Source organism: Nylanderia fulva, unplaced genomic scaffold (genome assembly GCF_048542155.1).
Source record: "Nylanderia fulva isolate GAGA-0341 unplaced genomic scaffold, ASM4854215v1 Scaffold3, whole genome shotgun sequence".
NCBI classification, from domain to species: domain Eukaryota; kingdom Metazoa; phylum Arthropoda; class Insecta; order Hymenoptera; family Formicidae; genus Nylanderia; species Nylanderia fulva.
In genome coordinates this window covers 5,955,495-5,974,354 of record NW_028190368.1, presented here as the reverse complement: position 1 = coordinate 5,974,354, position 18,860 = coordinate 5,955,495, and the positions used below count along the sequence as shown (strand labels likewise).

The window sequence follows — 18,860 nt, the reverse complement described above, 5'->3', positions numbered from 1 at the left end:
AAAAGACGTATTCTCATATTTTGAAGCCCGCTCTTCCATTTTTTAATTAGTTTTAGTCATTTAAAGCGATAATTAATGCCTTTTTTAGAAAGGAATTCTATTGCATATTATCATTGAATATAATTGGATATATAATTGGAGCTTCAAATGATTAGAGATTATTTTCACGTTATAAAAGATATATTACATATATTACATATTTAAAGCATATTATATTTACTAGATATGATGTGTATATAATATTATATGTATATATAATATTTGTTTCAAATATATATTATTACTTATTTTATTTTATAATATATATAAAATAATTTTTACTTATAAAATTTATCAGTAACTTCTATTATTTTGCGTATAAATCTACTGCTCCATATGTCAATAATTCTCATCTGATTTTAATCAGCTACTTTTTTGCATAATTTTATTACGTCGGTTCTTGTTATGACACAAATGATTTAATCGAGCTTGTTTAGTTCACTTGATTTATCTCTATAAATATACATGTTAGCTGTTGTACAAATTTTGTTTTCATCTTGTTTGTATCTTGAGTGAATGTTGATCATGCATATAAAAACATAGTTAACGAAGTGTTTTTCGTTCCTAATCGTACTTGTTTTTTAACATCTGCATTTTTTTTGTTTTTAAATGCTCGTTTTTGTAGCATGTTCGATTAAGGCGAAAAATAAACTTTACTTTGATTTTATTTAAAATTTTATTAAAACGATATTTTTTTTATTATTTACAGTATATATATGTATATATATATAATATATATGTAGTAGTATATAATAGCATTTGCGCAGCAACACAACATTTTGCAATATGTCGTATGTAAGGTTACGAAATTTTATTACCGGATAAGATATTGTCACCTTAATTAATTGATCGTCGTAAGAAAATTATACTTATTTATAGTACTGTATTGGCATATATTACTCTGATTGGACATCTTACAAAGAGCTCTATTTTATTTTGTTTTGTATAAAATTTTGTATTTGTCCTATGTAATTTCCTTATTCATTTATTCATCATCATCAATCATAAATTGACACGTTTTTGCTCAAATTTTCTACACTTCATTTTTAATATGAATATTATTGTGTGTTTAATATCAAAATTAAATTATTTATGTATTAGATTACATAAATCTTTCTATAATCAAGTAGTACTGTTTAAAAAAACTTAAATTAAACTTCGACATTCGCCTGCGGCCACTGCTTAATCAATGAGTAAAGTTATAAGCTTTAAATAAAATCTATAAATAATAAGTACTTTGCTATAATTTTAATATACATATAAAAATTCATGTTTTGAACTGATTGCAAGATATAGCACTGCAGTTTATATCTAAATTATTGTGAATGTCGGTTTATCAGACATCATTTTTACGTTAAGAACAATAATAAACGCACTTATATATTAATCGCTTGTGTAATCTTGTGAAAACGTGTCAAAACTCAAAAAACGTTATGCATTTCGGTAAATTGCATAACGTTTTTACAAAATTTAATAATTAAATGCAGTTACTTCGATTTTGATATCCTTTCAATAGAAATAATGGAAAACTTGCCGATAAGATCACGTGTATCGTCAGCTGTGGTCAAACAGAGAAGAGTCTTTTTAATTGCATTTTAATTGAAAATTGTAATTGACGCATATTTTTACGAGATCGATTTGTTCTCTCCTCTTCCCTTATCGGCTTCGTCGTTCAGCCAATAAACAGTCTGTTGAAGAATTTTCTTTGATTCGCGAAAGCGACGCAATAAAGTGGTCTTCGACGGTCGGGATCCGTAATCGACCATTTAATTAATCAGGAAGTTTTTTCTATACACTCTCTGGCACGATTTTGTCATAGTGAAATGTGCTGCTCGAGTAGAAACTACCTCGTTTCGGCATATGAGGCGTAGCTATCTCTTCTTGCAGTGGTTTATAGACCAAACCGCAATTCTTATTATCAACCAGACCCTGACGAAGGATCATAGGTGGCCTGAGGACAGGACCACGTCCTCGTTTGTTCGCCAAACAGCAAGCAATGCGCGCTACCAACAAGAAGATAACCAGAACAGACAGGGCAGTACCGGAAACTAGCCAGATTTTGAAGTTGGGTCTCAAGTCGTACCAAGAGTGATATTTTGTAGTGATTGTATAATCCACGTCGTATTCCTGATCCTCCAAGAGTCGCGGGTCGTCGACATGTATACCGTGATCGATATTTATCTTGAGAAGCTCCTGTAACAAATGCGTTTGACGTTTATTGTGTCATCGTGTCGTAATAATATTTTTAGAGGTTGAAATTTGAAGATAATTAATAGATATAAAGGATATTTCTAACACGTCGAAAAATATTTGCTATTGCTTTACCTCGTTCTTATCGAGCTCGTTTGTGGGTAGAGAATCGGATTCTTCTGAGTCATCGGTAAAATCATTCTTTGGTGTGCTTTTGCTAGGAACTGGTCTAGGTGGTGGACCAGCGTCGATTCCATCGCAAGCTATCTTCGCCAAATCCGTCCATTGACTGATGCCTTTCGAATCGGCGTCCTCGTCAACATTAACAAAATCACTGGCATATCTATAAAACGCATTAGGGGATATTGAGAGAATTCTTCATGATATATATGTAAATTGGACACTCGGAACTTGAATATTTACTCACCCAAGTGTCTCTGTCGGTGTAACACCGCGATCGGTGAGCCATTGCAGAGCTTGATTAAATTCCTCGTCACAATCTAGAGGATTGTGAGACAAATCCAGGCCCGACAGTTTTGGCGTAGCTCTAAGTTCTTCGACAGTGATTCGTCGTAAAAGATTACCGCGAACCGACAGGAATCTGCAGCAGAACGAAAATATCAAATATATCAATGAATATCTTAATATCATGTTCGTAAAAATATGAACAATTTTACTTCTGTTTCTATCATATTGGGAGAAACTTTTGAGTAATTCTTAAATTGAAAAGCTTATAAAAGATTACATTATATGTAGAAGTTATGAAAATTATATATACAAAAGAAAGTTTCTCTTTAAATCTCACCGAAGACTTTTCAGTGGTACTCTAGCTTCGCTCCAAACACGTTCGAGGTTGCAACGACTCACGTCCAGCTTCACGAGTGCTGGTGTATTCAAAAATGGCGTCACTTGCAGTGTAGTCAATGGATTATTCGCGAGGTTCAACTTGTTCAAATTTTCGGCACCGCGGAACATTTCGGGTTGCAAGGTAGAGATGATATTATTAGAGAGATCCAATTCTCGTAGAGACGAAAGATGTCTCAAGAATCCATAAGGTAAATCGCTTAGGCGATTCCTCGCGAGGTTCAGCCGAGTTATCGCCGGCATTTCGTCAAACGTGCTCGGTTTCAGATTGTTCAGGCCACAATTAGCGCACTCGAAACGGAAAACGCTGTTAAAGAACGATAATTAATGATATAAAATGATTTGGTCGCTTCTTATATTATTTTAATAAGTACATTGAGATATTTTATATACCTGAACGTGTTATGCGTCATGCCGTAAGTTTTGAAGACTGGTAAAGTTTGTAAAGTGGGATTGTCATTCATTAGTAAAACTTGTAATCTTGGATTATCTTTAAAATGATGCTCCGTTAATGAGGAAAGCTTATTATCGCTGATATCAAGATGTCGCAATTGATCGAGATCATTAAAAGCATGTTGATGAATCTTCTTCAAATTGTTCGATTTGATATATAGTGTATCTAATAATGGTACACCATCCAGATCCTCTTTGGCGATTACCCTGATCTTATTCCTCGAAGCGTCAAGTGTCGTCAGTTTCGAGGCACTTATAGTAGCCAAAGTCGAAATATTATTTCCTGAAAGTAATTTCTCCTATATTAATCAGTTTCTCAACAATGAAATATCTCCGGTCTTATTAGTTTATTTATCGACATCAACGATAAGTCGATTAAATAAAAATCTGTTTGAATATATTTTTATTTCAGACATAATCTTATGATACGATATCCAAAATCCCTCTTAAAGACATCTTAAAGATATCTTAAAGATATCTTAAAGATGTCTTATGCGCCAATTTTAGACATGATGTTGTGTCTGGGATATTAAATTCAATAACGTTTTGTCTTGCGTTTTTTAATTTAAATTACGTCGCAAAATGACCATTTTCTTACCAGCGACGCGAAGAGCTTGTATCTCTTTATCAATGAATAGATCGAGCGGGAGCTCATTCAGAATATTATCCGACAAGTCCACTTCCATGAGCGAGTCCAGCGAGTCGAAGATCGCGTTATCGATTTCCCTCAATCTATTGCCGCGCAGATTGATGTAACTGAGGCTGTGCATCTTGGAAAAGGCGGTGCGTTTGAGCCGCAGTATCCCGTTGTTCGAGAAATCGAAATCAGTAATCGATGATGCGTGCAGCAGATAGTGCTTCGTCGACTTCGGATTGTGCGTGTCGTGCATGTGTTTCAATATGTTACCGGAGATTGTGAGCAAGCTGAGTTGCGTATTGTTTTGAAAGGTATTCGGATGGATGTCGTGAAGATTGTTGCGCGTCAAATTTACGGCAAACAGATACGTGAGGCCGTTGAACGCGGTACGATCCAGGTCGACTATCTCGGTGTCGACGATAGCGATGGATTCCAATTGCTGAAGACCGCGAGCTCGCAGAGCGTTCGGTCCCAGTTGAATCGCAGGGGCGTTCTCGATTCGCAGATGCGCGATACCTGGTCCGAAGGCCTGTTCGTCCACTAATTTCGTGCATCTACGGGAAAAAATGTATAATTATTTGACAAAAAATTATTGATATTTATCGACAAAATTATGTATTATTTGCTTGAGTATTATTGCTCCTATAAATGCGTTTATAGTCGAATTATACGGTTGACATTAATATATTAATTGGGATTTAATTATTCTAGAAAATATCCTGTGAAAATTTGGCAAAAGACTGTCATCGATTCTATTATCTAATATATATACAACTGAAACTAAATAAGATAATGTATTGATTCTGCGGCAACTAGAAAATATAAAGGAGATCGTAATATGACGGAATAATTATATAATTGCTGAGACGTTCAAATATATATCATAACGTCGTAATTTTTTAATTATCTCATTTATCACGTATTTATATATTCTCGGGTAAATTACGCAAATAATGACATTTAAATGGTCATGATACGCGATATAGTAAGAATGGAGTATTTATTCGATTACCCGAGCAATTTTTATGCTGATGTAAAGAAATACAGTACTTATTATATTTTCTTTCTCTCTTTCCTCTCTGAGTAGGAAACAGTTTATCAGCAAACTCTTTATCTACTGTCACACCAAACGTTGTTATTTCATTATATAATGATTTGATTAGAGAAGCTGCGAAACATACGTTGCAGTCATTGCAGCGGCATACTGTCCAGCACATTTGCAATAATCAGGACATTGCGTCATGACTTCTTCGTCGTCATTAAGATCGGAATCTTCGTCATCATCTTCGTTTTCATCGTAATAGTCGTCTTCGTCGTTTTCATTGTCGAGCTCATCAAAGGGCGCATCGTCAAATTTCTTAAATTCTTCATCTTCCGCTGCAGATTTCACTTTCGCAGTCGTTGACTTGCTCGGTTTAGTAGTCGTACGATCTCGTTGTGCTTCGGCCTTCAAGGTCTCCGCCACTTCTTCCTGAATCTGTATAATCGTTTTTAGTTGTGATAAAAAGCATGATAAAAATTAAAACTTTAATCATATTCTTGAATTTCATATTTCACTTTTGATATATTGTTTAATAGAACAATTTTAATTCTTCAACGTATGTATGTAAATTTAATTTACGATCTTAATACTCGCGTTAGTAAAAAAAAAAAATTTCGTTGAAATTAAATTTTTTTAATGTGACAAAATATGAAAGACTGATCATCACTATAATTCATCAGGCAATTGAAAATATTGTGCAATGTTTTTCACGTGATTAAACACTAACCTTGTCATCGGAAACATCTTTGTCTAGAGTGCGAATCTCCTGCATCAATATGTCCTTCATATTCGAGAAGGGTCTGGCATATATATCTACAAATTGGTTTTGCGTTGATTTCACAGATTCCGTGGTCGTATTCGCTTCATTATGAGCCAATTCCGTAGTAGGAAAGGGAGAAGTAGATATAGAAGCAGTAGGTGTAGTCCTGCCGTTTGTCACAGTAATAATCGCCAAGAAGGTCAGCAGCCAAGCTGCCGAGATCTTCATGTTGAGGCTTATTCTGAAAAAGAACAAACTTTATCAGTGGATAATAAAAATATTTTATGAAAAGACATGATTTTTTTACACGTCTACTAATGTATAATACTTGACGGTAGTTTCGAGATGCATGAGATGAATTTTAAAGATTTTGATATAATAAACTTTTTTCTTCACCATAATTGAATAACTTTAGTTACATATATATTGAGTTGCCGTACAGTAAATATATTTGATTATTTTATAATAATGATTGTTAGGAAACAAAATACACAGAATAGAGGAATAAATTAAATATTTTTTATTATAATATAAATAATTATAAAAAATTCAAGACAATTTTAAAATTCAAAATTTTCGTAAGTTTTAAAAACACTTTATTTTACAAGAGTTATTAACTATTATTTGTGTTTTTTAATGAGTAATTAAATATTTTTTTTTAGAATGATTTCTAAAATCTATGGTTTCTAAAATTTATGGTCCATAAGAAGTGCACCATTTCTGAGCTATTTTATGTAACGTGAAACTTTCTTTCACTCTTTCTCAAGTAACATCTGGTGGCCAGTTTGTTTCTCGAGGCAAACGGTGCTTTGTTAGACTTTTTGAAACGTTACTGAATGATAAACCACAAATAATGAATAATGTATAAAAAATGTACATATATCAGAAAAATTCATATTACTGATTATTATAATTGCTCTTACGCGTATTATAATTTATAACAGTATGAATATTTTTATATTTTCCATGTAGCATGACAAATTAATATTAAAGTTCCAAGAAATCGATTGCTATTGTCGAGCTGTCGTATTCGTACTTAAATGCAAAAGTACAAGAGAGCGAAAGTTCTTACGAGTCCAAATAAAGAAAACGAAAATACAAGGCAAAATTTTCAGTCGTTATTAAGATTTTACACGCTAAATTTTCATACTCTTCTTTTGATACTTGAAAAGCAGATAATTAGAATAATTTAATCAATTTATATATTACTTATAGCTGTATTAAAAGTGCAAAATAAATTGTTTTCGCATACAACGTAGTTTATATGTCTTTGGACTTGGCGAAATGATCAAACTATCGAACATTGGTAAAATAGCGATAATTAAGGTTCTATCATTTTCGTGACAATGTACCTTTATGCTTTTATGACTCAAGGGCGGCTGTGCTACACGAGCTCGAGGAACAATACAAACTGCGCTCCGTTCGCGGTATCAGAGATTTTAGCGGACGCGATTGCGCCCGGTGCAGCGCTGTTACTGCACAACGTTCATGCCCCACCTACGAGCGCTGACGTTAGATAACCGTGACAGTTTGCAGACCGGCGCGACTTCTGGCACGTACGTGAATAGATTGGGATTTGGTGCAAACTTTTCACCAGAGATGAAAATGCGCGGTGAATTCTTGTTTGACAATTGCAGAATCAGAAAGCATTTGAAGAAAAAATCAAAAATATCTCGCGTCATTGATAGTCATTATTATTAAACACATTACAGCCATGCATTGAGTAATTATTATTGTTGCACAACATTGTCCCAATATGTCAGATGAGATACGAGGAAGTATTTGACTTGGAAAATAGATATCTAATACGTCACTGGATAATACTATATAACGTCAAATTACAGTGTCTCTTATATGAATTATCTTATTATCTTTTTTTTTCTTGACACTTTTTTTTAATCATTAAATTGCTTCATCTAGCTACACTTATGTTGCGAGAGCCATTCTTTTGCTCCAATGAAGAAATTTATTAGCATTATAATTATATATAATTATTTAACAATAGAAATTATTGTAATTAGTATAGTGTTGCCTTAAGTCAAATATTATATTATTGTCACATATAATTCTTGATTATTAAACATATGAGGAAACTTCTTTGTATTCGCATTCTTTACAAGTGTATTTGGTTGTAAAAATTTGGTGGGAAAAATAATTAATTGTCGTGAAAGAGAATATTACTGTCTTCGAAACCTGTTCAGTTGTTGCAAAATATTCTAACATAAGCAATTTTAATTCTAATTTATTATAATTTTGCAGATAATTAACTATAAAAAAAGAGAAGAGTTTTTGAACATTTAATTTTTTTAGCATCTATAAAATTTATTTCGGAATCTTTATATAGCCAACAATTTGTACAAATGTTGCACAATGATATTAAGTATCTTCAATCGAGATACATTTTTATATCAAGCTTTTTTATTTACATTTTTACGTTTTTATTAAGAGTTGAGTTCGCTTAGATAGAAAGATCGATTTTTTGATCAAGATGTTTTATCAGTCTCAATTTTCAATCTTATTCGCTCCTGAAGGGAGCGGACATAATATTATATCTTATTAACTGAAAAAACCGTTCGAAGAAACATCGTAAGTACGCACAAGTACAAATGGAAATTTGCAAAATAGTTAGGAATTTTCGAATAAGCACAGATTAAAATTGCGTAAAATAAGTAAGCAGGATGATATTTTTTACTTTAGTATAATGTTTTGCCTTTACGTAACTGAACACTTGATTTTTAAAAGATTTCTATATAATCACGTTATTAAAATAAGTTAGCATAAATATGAAATTTTGCAACTTTTATATAGAGACGTGTATCTAATATTTACTAACATCATTATTATAAAATATGGTAAAATTGGTAAATGCATATCTACTTTTAAATTCATAAAATGTTATCGCTCGTTTAGATGTCGAACAGGTTTATTTAAATCGTATCTCAGTTTTTGCGTCCCTTTAGTTGAGCTGGCAAAATATCATCCTAACAATAAGCGCAGATTAAATGTGCATTAACTCTTGGAGCGGCATTTGCCTGTTGCTGCGTCGTTCTTATGCTCTCTTCTGCGTAAACAATTTCTTGGCACGAGGAAACTATTCAAATGTCAGTGTGCGAAGAATAGTTATCACTGATACGTAAGCAAGAAGTACGTTAGCATGCGGTAGAGGAACGTCACGATGACGCGCAAATGCTAAAATCGGGAAATTATTTTTGTGCGTCAGAAATACGCGGATCGATTCTGAATATAGTTCACAATGTCGTATTATATAGATGATATATATAAATTATATAGATTATATGCGATATTAGAATTGCAATTAAAATTGAAAAAGCAGCGTGATAAGACAGACAATATTTGCTTGACGATATTATCTCGGTGTGCGTAAAAATCGATCTCTTTCTCTCTCTCTCTCTCTTTGTTAGTTATTTTATTTCTTGGGAAATTTACAGTACGCGTTTTAATCAACGCTGCGCAATAATCACTCGAGATGTTTCTCATCTCTTGAGGACAATGGAGTTATATTACATTCATGTCTCTCGTGTTTATCTCCCCCGGCAACATGAACGATCGCCAACATATGTATGCGCGAGCACACGAGAATTCGTTGATATTCATTCATTAATATGTGTGCGATGATTTCTTTGAATTGGATCTGTGTTTATCGAGCGAAGGAATTTCAGATTCTCCCTCTCTGGAATGTCATTTCACATCTCGATCATTCAATCGAGTCTTCACGAATTAAAAGATTCATCTTCATGCTTGACATCTGCGCCAACAGTATTTTATGTTTCTCGCGTCGGTTACTTCGTAATTCCATTTTTTTTCTTTCGCTTTGAAAGAAAATATTTAGGAAACGTTTTTTCCACAAAAATTCAGCTCTCTTCCTTTTAGCGTCATATGGAAGTCTCTTTCTTTGAAGAAAGGTTCTTTGGAGAAATTGCTCCGAAAAATGATCTGACAGAACCCCAGAAGATCGGAATCGTGAACAAATATACGTGTGAATGTGAGTTTAAGGGACGGAAGCTAAGTATAGGGCCCGCGAGTTCCATCTGGAACCTTTGTTCGATCTTTGGAAGATAACTCGGTGGCTCCTTCCCAGAGTTTGGGTCAGGTAGTGTTACTTGCTCCGAGGCGAAGCCAAGCGCAGGTGGTCGGGCCCCTCCCTTTAAGTTTTAAATTGCCGATGGCTCCAGAACGAAAGATCAACCTGATTCGAAAGAAGCCCCCAGTAAATCTCGACGAAAGCTGGTATTTTTTCGTAACACGGCAGATTATATAGATAACTTGAATGCACTGTGTTAGAAAAATAACGCGCCAATAGAGAAAATTGAAACAGCATATTATGAGAAAATATTCTTAGAAGAACTTTAAAAAAGTTAAAAATAAATTTTAAACTGGAAGTTTTAAAGGATCTCGATTTAGTTAAGCAAGCAAAATACTAATTATTTTTACTAAGCTTAAAAATATTTGTACAGATAAATTACTGTTATTGTACAGATAAACTTCCGTGTTTGACGATCATTTTTTGAAGACTTCTTGGTTTTGTTCACGAAATATTCCTAAGATAATTTCGATAAGAAAAAATAAAAATGATATATACATATATGTGTACAATTTCTTCATTGAAAGAGAGAATATCGAAAAAATGCCGAGATAATATGTTGTGTAAAGGATTACGTTGTAAACCAGTCCAGTTGTGAAACCGGTAATCACAAAACATACACATGTTTTAGTTTTATCTAAATAAATTAAACATTGACCGAATAAATAGCTCTTTAAGAAAAACTTTTTTATCTATTTCTGACAGATATCAAATCAATTATCAATTTATACATATCCGTGTTTTCTTTATCTTCACAAAATTGTTACGCTTTATGTAGCGCGATTGGCCGAATGGCAATTATATTATACATTGATCAATCTTTTCTTTTTTTTATAATAAAAATTTATAATTACGCAACGTAGAAAATTTTGAGATTATAGCGATTATCATAAATTGCGCGGTTCAATCTTACCCGGAAAAATAAAACTTGCTTTTGCAGACTGATATTTTTTGCGATTACCCACGCTACTTAATCACATTCCATCGAACATATATGTGAGCATGTATTGCACACTTATATATGTGTACGACGTGAATACGCCTCGAAGAGGCGTATTTTGCTTTCCAAATAGGATTTGCACATTTAGTCAATTGCTTTGACATTTTATTGTGAATGATTGTAATTCATTCAGAGAGCTAGTATTCATACACTCTTGTTCTTTTGTATTGTATACAGGGTGATTCAGGAGGAAAGGTAAAGATTTTAGTGGGTGATAGTATAGGCAAATGCGAACAAAAAATGTCCTATTAACATGTATCTTATCGTTCGAATTATGAATACTGCTGCTCTCATAAAAGAACGTCAAGATGACCTCAGAAGAGCTACACGTAGTACAGTCAAAAGAATTAGAAAGTGTATTGAAGTCGGAGGTGACATTTTTGAAAATCAACTTTGAACTTAGTCATTTGCGTCTACTTTTGTTTGTGCCTTTGACTTTTTTCTGCTGTGAGTGGTTTATTGTAACCAATAAAAATAAGACACATGTTAATAGGACATTTTTTGTTCGCATTTGCTTATACTATCACCCACTAAAATCTTTACCTTTCCTCCTGAATCACCCTGTATAAGCTGCATACGTATTTCTTTTTATATCTTTATTAAATAACTAATAGTTTTTCATGCGATTTTCCACATTTACCGATTAATAAAGATATACAAGTTTAAAAGAATATTATTACCAACGATCAATTATGTAATAGTAATAAATTATTTTTAAGCTCATTGATTAAATGCATACATTAGTAATTTATACATACATTTTTTTATTAGTAGCATTATATAATAAAGAAGTTACTAAACTCGCGTCAGAAATCTTATTTGATTGATGTAAAATGTCCGCATCTATATGTAGCACAAACATGTGCAATTCAAATGGTTTGCATGCCAGTAAGTATACGTAACTATTGATTGTTATTCACGTCTATATATGCACATACACATTTACAACTTTAGTCGTCGAATATGTATATAAGTCGTAAGTATGTATCAGTTTTTATTAGACGTAGATATTGAATAATAGAATTACAGTCTCATTTTTTAAAATGAAAAGCGAATTCTATTTTTTCCCGTAAGCATATGCTTCTGTTTCATTGCTATAAATAGTATCATAATTGGGACTTATGCAATTACGCAATCGTTGTAATTACACTAGTTACGCGAATGCTACAATGATAGATTATGCGTCTCCTCAGTTCAATGACTGCATGTAAAGCAGATATTAAAGTAATATATAGACCTACACAGAAAAAACAGTATCCTTGAAAGAATGCAAATATGCCTTGATTCAAGTATATTTTATCTTTATAATAGCGCCAAATATAAATAATTTTGGATAAAGGATAATTTATTTTTAAAACAAAGTGCAAAATATTCTTGGTTGAAGCTGAAATTTACTTATAAATATTGCAAGGACAAGTGACAAGTGAGCATTGGATATAAGCGGTACTTTCAAGTATATATAATAATTCTTAGTTCAAATGTGACTAAGTTTGTTTTTACCATATGCGATTTTTAAAACAAGAATATATCTTAAGGATAAAATATACTTCACACAAACTTATTTATTATTAAGGCAAATGAAAATTTTTGATTACAAAGAGCGTTCTATGCTTAAATCAATCAAATAGCGTTCAAGAATAAAAATATACTTGAATCAAGGATTCCTTTTTTTCTGTGTAGTCATGTACTTTTTTATATTTAGTTTTTTAACCGTCATATTGTGGTGAATATGTATTGCATAGTTATTCGTGCTGGTTTTGCAAATTAGTTTGTTTATCGTCAATATTCTTTACTCAAAATATTAATAATTTAAAAGGAAATCTCTTGAGAGATCTGACGCAATCAGAATTATTATTACGTAATTAACGGTGAAACTTTACGACATATTTATGTTTTTATAAAAATAAAAATAAAATACAGTAATAATAAAAATAAACTATTTATGCAATATTTTCTCTTTGAAGATATAGAATTACGAGACAAATATAATTTGAGATTTGGATCTGCTTTTAGAAAGTATATCTTTAATTTTATTGTTATCAATTTATTTAAAAATTCTAAAGAAAGTTCCACGTGTAAATTAACTTCTTAATTAAATAATTCTTATCCTCATATATATGGCTACGTCATTTAAACTCTCAAGAACAGCTCCGCAATTTTCTTTTTATCACGAAAGATATCGTGTTTTATCTCGTGATATCAGTATATTTATCTCTCGTACTCTGTACTCGAAGAGCATATTTGTTTTGTCTCCGGCTACGTTATTGCCTGTTGTAATTTAGTACATAGTTAATAAACGGTATATGTGTATGTGTATATGCGTGTGTTGGTGTATGTGTTCAAATAGCGAGCAGTTGCATGCATACATATCAGACTTCAAAATTCTGAACTTCCTTGAACCTATTTTTCCCTCTCTCTCTCTCTCTCTTTCTTTTTCCCCTTCCTCCTTCTTTAATATGAAATTATTTTTGTTGAGAGAGAGAGAGAGAGAGAAAATAGAAAAGAAGAAATAGTCACAGCTTTCTGATCCAAATAGATATTTGAACAAAAATTTGACACTATTTTTTCTTCATCTTTTTCAAATTATCATCTTCTTAAAAAATCCTTTTTTTTTTTTAATGAAATACTGCACATATTTATATAAATATAAAAGTGACTCCAGGAATATATAAGTACAAACACATTCTGTTATTTACAGAGCTTTTCAATTTATATTTTCTAATTTCACTAGAATTTTCTTCGAAAATATTTGATATCAATTAGTTTACTACATTTGCCGCAAGAGCAATTGTTCAATTGTTAAAAATGGTCAATTAATGGATGATAATATCTCATCCGCATCCGAGCTCTTTTTGCTTCTTGTACGACAAGGCTTTTTTCATGTCAGTAACCGTCAGTCTGCTGGAGGTCAATTCACGTCGTTGACCCTTTTGGTCTACAGTCTACGTGATTCGGCAGAAGAGAAATGAAAATAGTGAGTGTGAATGATACGGCCACACATATCGATATTTCGTATTCGATACAGACGGAAGATATGAGGCTGTCCGGTTGTTCGCTTATGAATGACGCAAACCAAGGACAAAGGACATATACGTACTTTAATCGAATGTAAATGTGATTCATGCGAGATAATATCTTCATACTTATATGTTGTACAGAGCGCAGATATTAAAAATCACGCGATTCTACGGAATATTTCTCAACTCCACTTCCTTGTTACTATATTTAATTTAATTTATTAGATTTGCTTATTACATTTGTTTATTATTTTCTTTATTACATTTATATTATTATATTTAATTAATTTGATTCGTTGCTAAAAATTGATATATTATTCTATATTCCATCTGTGTTTCAAAACAGTTGTATGAAGAATTATAAAAGTACAACTGAATATGCAGAAAACACGAATATGTAGCATGTGCATCTGTTACTTGATATCTGAGTGATTTTCTCATAAATCTTTTTGTGTGAACATTTGCAATGCGCATACGTATGTGATACACTATATATGATAAAATCGACAATTATGCAATTATACTTTGTTAAATCTTGTGTATTGTTGGACATTTTCAACGATACGACTGGCTGATACAATTCTAAAATCTAATCGTCTGCAAGTATGTAAACTCTTTCAATTAGTACATCGCGATAATAGGAATTTATCGTTTTAGATTTCCTCATCTCTTGATTATTATTAAGAACTTAGAACATGAATGTTATTAAGATAATAGGTGTGATTGAAAAATCATTAGGATTGTAATTATCCTTATTTTGAATTAATTAATATGATTATTTTTTACTTCGATGTGCAATTGCCACAAAATTGGCATTGCTTGAGTCAGTAAAAAAGTATATAGGAATTTTATGTTTTCGAAATGTCGACATTGTCCCATCATCGTATGACCTCGTGTAACCGCGTAGCATTGAAAAAGTTTCCAATGGTTCATGTGTCCGGAATCGAAAGCACATTTGTTGCCATGTGGCCTTTTGTAGTTGCATCGTATATGAATTGAGATCTTCCGGGATTACCCGTCTTTATAAGTGTTCTTTGTTAATAATACTGACATCATCACTGGAGACACTACTTAAGTGCGAGCCTCGTTAAATTATCATTTTTGGTCGAAGAACAATTAAACCGAGAAAAACTCGGATGAAATATTCCTGAAATATTTTCTGAATCATAAAAACGGCATTAAATAATGTGTAATAATTAGAACAAGAAATGAAAACATATTTTTCTAAATATAGAGCTCATCGTACAATCTCAATTTACGTCACATAGGATTCCACGATGACGATTTTTCATGATTACGTATGCATTGTTTCCTCCTATCGGGAACATAAAGAAAACATGTCCGAAGAAAAAAATATGTACATTTCACTGCTCTCACTTCTCAGCGGACTGGTTTCTCATTATTTAAATTTTGATTACAGATTAGTGAGATTTGATTCTTAAATTTTGATTATATATAGTACCTATTTTTCGGCTGCGATTGTCCATATATTTCATCTTTCATATTTTTAAACGATTGATAGCATTCATAATTCGCTAAAACGATGTTTAAATGTGCAATATATAATGAGATCTATTTTTTGTCTCAAAGTACTTTGTTCATCAGTGAAACCTGAACTCTGAATATCAGTACGATGAGCGGCACGTATTAATCATTTATCTCTTTTATCACACCGCATTATTCATCATGTAGATAAAAAGCTCAATTGCCGGGGCGCGTTGCATGGAACATCGCGTACGTTTTCCTTTTTGCTTGACTTGGAAGAAAAAAAACGAGATGGTAAAAAGAATAAATCAGTACATCTGGCGCGAACTGGCTCTCCCATTCGATATTTATGCGTCCGGGATGAATTCGAATAAAAGCATCGTGACGAGGAGAAGATTCTATGCTTAGCAAAATAATGCTATATTGAAAAGTATTTTAAATTAGTACACGTAATTTTTAAACGTTTTTATATAAATATACGTAATACTTTTTTACATACGCACATCGATAACAGTGATTTTATTTAATTTAGAGATATTGCAGAAAAATAATGTATTAACAGAAAAATGCATTATTCATAAGAATATAATTTTAGGATAAAATATTTCAGGAGTACAAAAAAAATTTGAATTTTAAATTACTGAATAAACTAGTATTCTAGGAATGTATATCTATTATTTTAAATAACAATGTTCTATATATGTGCAATTAAAATGATGATTTAACATATTTTGGTACTATACAATAGCAATTTTATTCGTACCTTGACCGCCAATGAGGCATTCTCCTGCTTTCACAGACTTAACAGAGGCGCAATGGCTCGCTTCTTACATGCAAAAATAGATCATCTGGTTGGACACTGACCTTGCTATTGCGTAATGACGCGATTCGCGAAGATACCTAATCATAATAGATTCAGCCGAAATACGCCTCATATACTTATTGAACAAAAAAACATCAGATATCGCGTGTGGATAAAAATGTCTTCTTTAAATTTAAATTTGAATTTAAAGTCAATATTGAAGAATAAAAAATTAACATGTGAAAAATTGATGATATTTTGGAAAACGTAATGAGAGACTCTATAAACTTGATTAGTTCGATATCGTCAATAGCTTACGTGGAATAATATTGTAATGAAAAAAGAAGTTAATATGCATCATGATGCCTTATTCAGGGTGAATGTTTTACATGCCTTATCTATTCATTTTCATAGATTTTCATTTAAATAAACTTAGATGAGAACACATTTGCACAATATTTAAATATTTATCTAGTGGGTAAAAGCGGATTGACCAGTACATTATTTAACTTTCATATCCTGTTGTATAATTAGTGTAGTGTGAAAAATTTTTTCCGTTTTTTCCTGGTTTATACTTTTGAGAAACATGATAAAATCTTGTTTGTCGATTATGTGCTAAATAAGATATGCACATCAATTGTGTATCAATTATATAGAATTAGGATATGTTAAATAATACGATAAACTTAAAACTCTAATATAAGTCAAGAATATTTTCTTAACAAAATTTATACTTGCAGTTAAAATAGCTTATTTTTTATACACATATTTATATTCTTTGAATTTTATATCTACACTGGAAAAAAATCTTGTTGCATTAACCAAAATTCTGTTCAAAAATCGACGAAACAGAATTACTTGAATCTACCAGAATTCTTTTTAATGCAACAAATATCTTGTCTGCACAAACAACTGATTCGTTGCACAAACAAGATGCTTGTTGCATTAAGAGGAATTCTGGTAGATTCAAGTAATTCTGTTGCATCCATTTTTGAACAGAATTTTAGTTAATGCAATAAGATTTTTTTCTCAGTATATATAATTCAGAAAAATATAGAAGAGACTATTCGATGCTTTCAATAAGATGCTACGCCTCGTTTGCGCGAATAACAGTTCGATAGCACGAAGAATTCACTGGTTTCCTCGCTCGATGTATCCTCGCGAGTGAACTTTATTGAAAGTTTCGCGTGAAAGTCAATGAAGGAGTCCGGCCAAAAATCGAGAGTCTGACCGATCGAAATTGTGAATTCGAGATCCGCGCGTACTTATATACGACGTCTAAAAATATACGATGAGCTCATTGTGTGCACACGATATTTCAAGTCAACAATCACGTTGTGTTACGAGCGAGTAAAATGCGAATTTTCATCGACGGTGTCGCCGATATGCAAATGAGTCGAGTCAAGTAAGCTCCGAGAGAATTTCGCGACAAGTCAACATCTACGCGATATGTTCACGGCTGGAATTTGCATTCGGTAATGAGTAGCGATTTGTAGGTCACATTGACTTACGACTGAGACATGGAATTAGATATAAGAATGCCTCGAGCAGATAATGCGTCATAATTTTATTGTAAGCCGAAGGTAACGGGTATCAGTAAAAATTCACGTAGGTACACAATTCGTGGACATGTTAATGAAACTGCTAGAAAGTTTTAGAAATAGTTTGAAAATAACTCCGCGTATTACTTTTAATATCTTTATCGCTTTAATGATGTAGAAATTTTCTATTTTGTTTCAACACGTTTATGTGCTTTGCTGTTTGTGGAATTTCTAATTTTTATGAAGCATCAGCTAGTTTTTTTGTGGAATGAAAAAAATGCTGACAAGGAAACGTAACTTTATCCTCAGATATCAGTATTTTATTCTGTTGACGTAAAACAATCTATCCTAATGGTATTTAAAAAATGCTATCGCGATAAATGTTAAAATCAATTCATGTTACTCCGAAATGTTGGCACTTGGAAGTAGATATACGAAACGAAAGTTTTGCGCAATGTCAACGAGGAAAGAAGACAGTTGCTAAAAAAATGCGACCAGTAAAGAAAGAAGTACAAGCAGATATCACGAGGATCGCGCGAAGCAAATGGGTCATGGCGATAAGATAAAGTTCCTGGCATAGAGCGATTGTTAACGTCATCTCTTAACTTGACATGCTGAAGAATCCTCGAAGACATCGGAGCCATTTTGACGACTCGATCGCGTTGCCGATCATCGATCTCACCGTCGTAGTAGCATCGGAAGAGACCCGCGAGTTCGTTCTGCGCCGCGAATAAACACTCACCTGGTCTGGGAGTGTTGTTGACGTTTCGGGAGGGGTCAGTGGTTCCGCTTGTACGACTTCAGGACGGAATATGCAGAGGTAGAACGGACTGGTTCACGTTACGATTATTTCACGTTTATTGCGCGCGATGGAATTTCTGAACTAAAGCGGCTGTCGGAGCCGAGCGAACTATTCGAGGCGTACCTT

General features: G+C 32.6%; 3 protein-coding genes across 4 annotated transcripts in view; 1 reads left to right on the top strand and 2 right to left on the bottom strand.

Moving 5' to 3' along the window:
- Positions 1-18,860, top strand: part of wdp (Leucine rich repeat protein windpipe) — a 66,532-nt gene that overhangs the window by 1,371 nt on the left and 46,301 nt on the right. The window lies entirely within an intron of this gene.
- LOC114933576 (glyceraldehyde-3-phosphate dehydrogenase-like) overlaps positions 1-18,860 on the bottom strand; it is a 41,354-nt gene that overhangs the window by 16,544 nt on the left and 5,950 nt on the right. The window lies entirely within an intron of this gene.
- On the bottom strand, positions 714-18,851 carry Gp150 (leucine-rich repeat domain-containing glycoprotein 150). 2 transcript variants are annotated; one of them, XM_029306203.2, is made up of 9 exons: positions 18,675-18,851; positions 5,953-6,226; positions 5,365-5,660; positions 4,145-4,737; positions 3,487-3,829; positions 3,035-3,400; positions 2,657-2,830; positions 2,365-2,572; positions 714-2,232 (listed from the first exon to the last, which is right to left on the bottom strand). In XM_029306203.2, the coding sequence occupies exons 2-9, from the start codon at positions 6,211-6,213 to the stop codon at positions 1,828-1,830; spliced, it is 2,646 nt and encodes an 881-aa protein (XP_029162036.2). In that variant the 5' UTR covers positions 6,214-6,226; positions 18,675-18,851; the 3' UTR covers positions 714-1,827. The 2 variants fall into 2 exon arrangements, with proteins under 2 accessions (XP_029162036.2, XP_029162037.2); XM_029306204.2 differs by lacking the exon at positions 18,675-18,851 and adding an exon at positions 7,338-7,455.

What these genes read in the sequence shown, in the direction of transcription:
- Gp150 (XM_029306203.2), bottom strand. Translation starts at nt 6,213, where the DNA reads ATGAAGATCTCGGCAGCTTGGCTGCTGACCTTCTTGGCGATTATTACT. An exon ending in GCCGCTGCAATGACTGCAAC is followed by an intron (nt 4,738 to 5,364) that starts GTATGTTTCGCA and finishes TTTTTCCCGTAG; the next exon opens with ATGCACGAAATTAGTGGACG. An exon ending in ACGAGCTCGATAAGAACGAG is followed by an intron (nt 2,233 to 2,364) that starts GTAAAGCAATAG and finishes CATTTGTTACAG; the next exon opens with GAGCTTCTCAAGATAAATAT.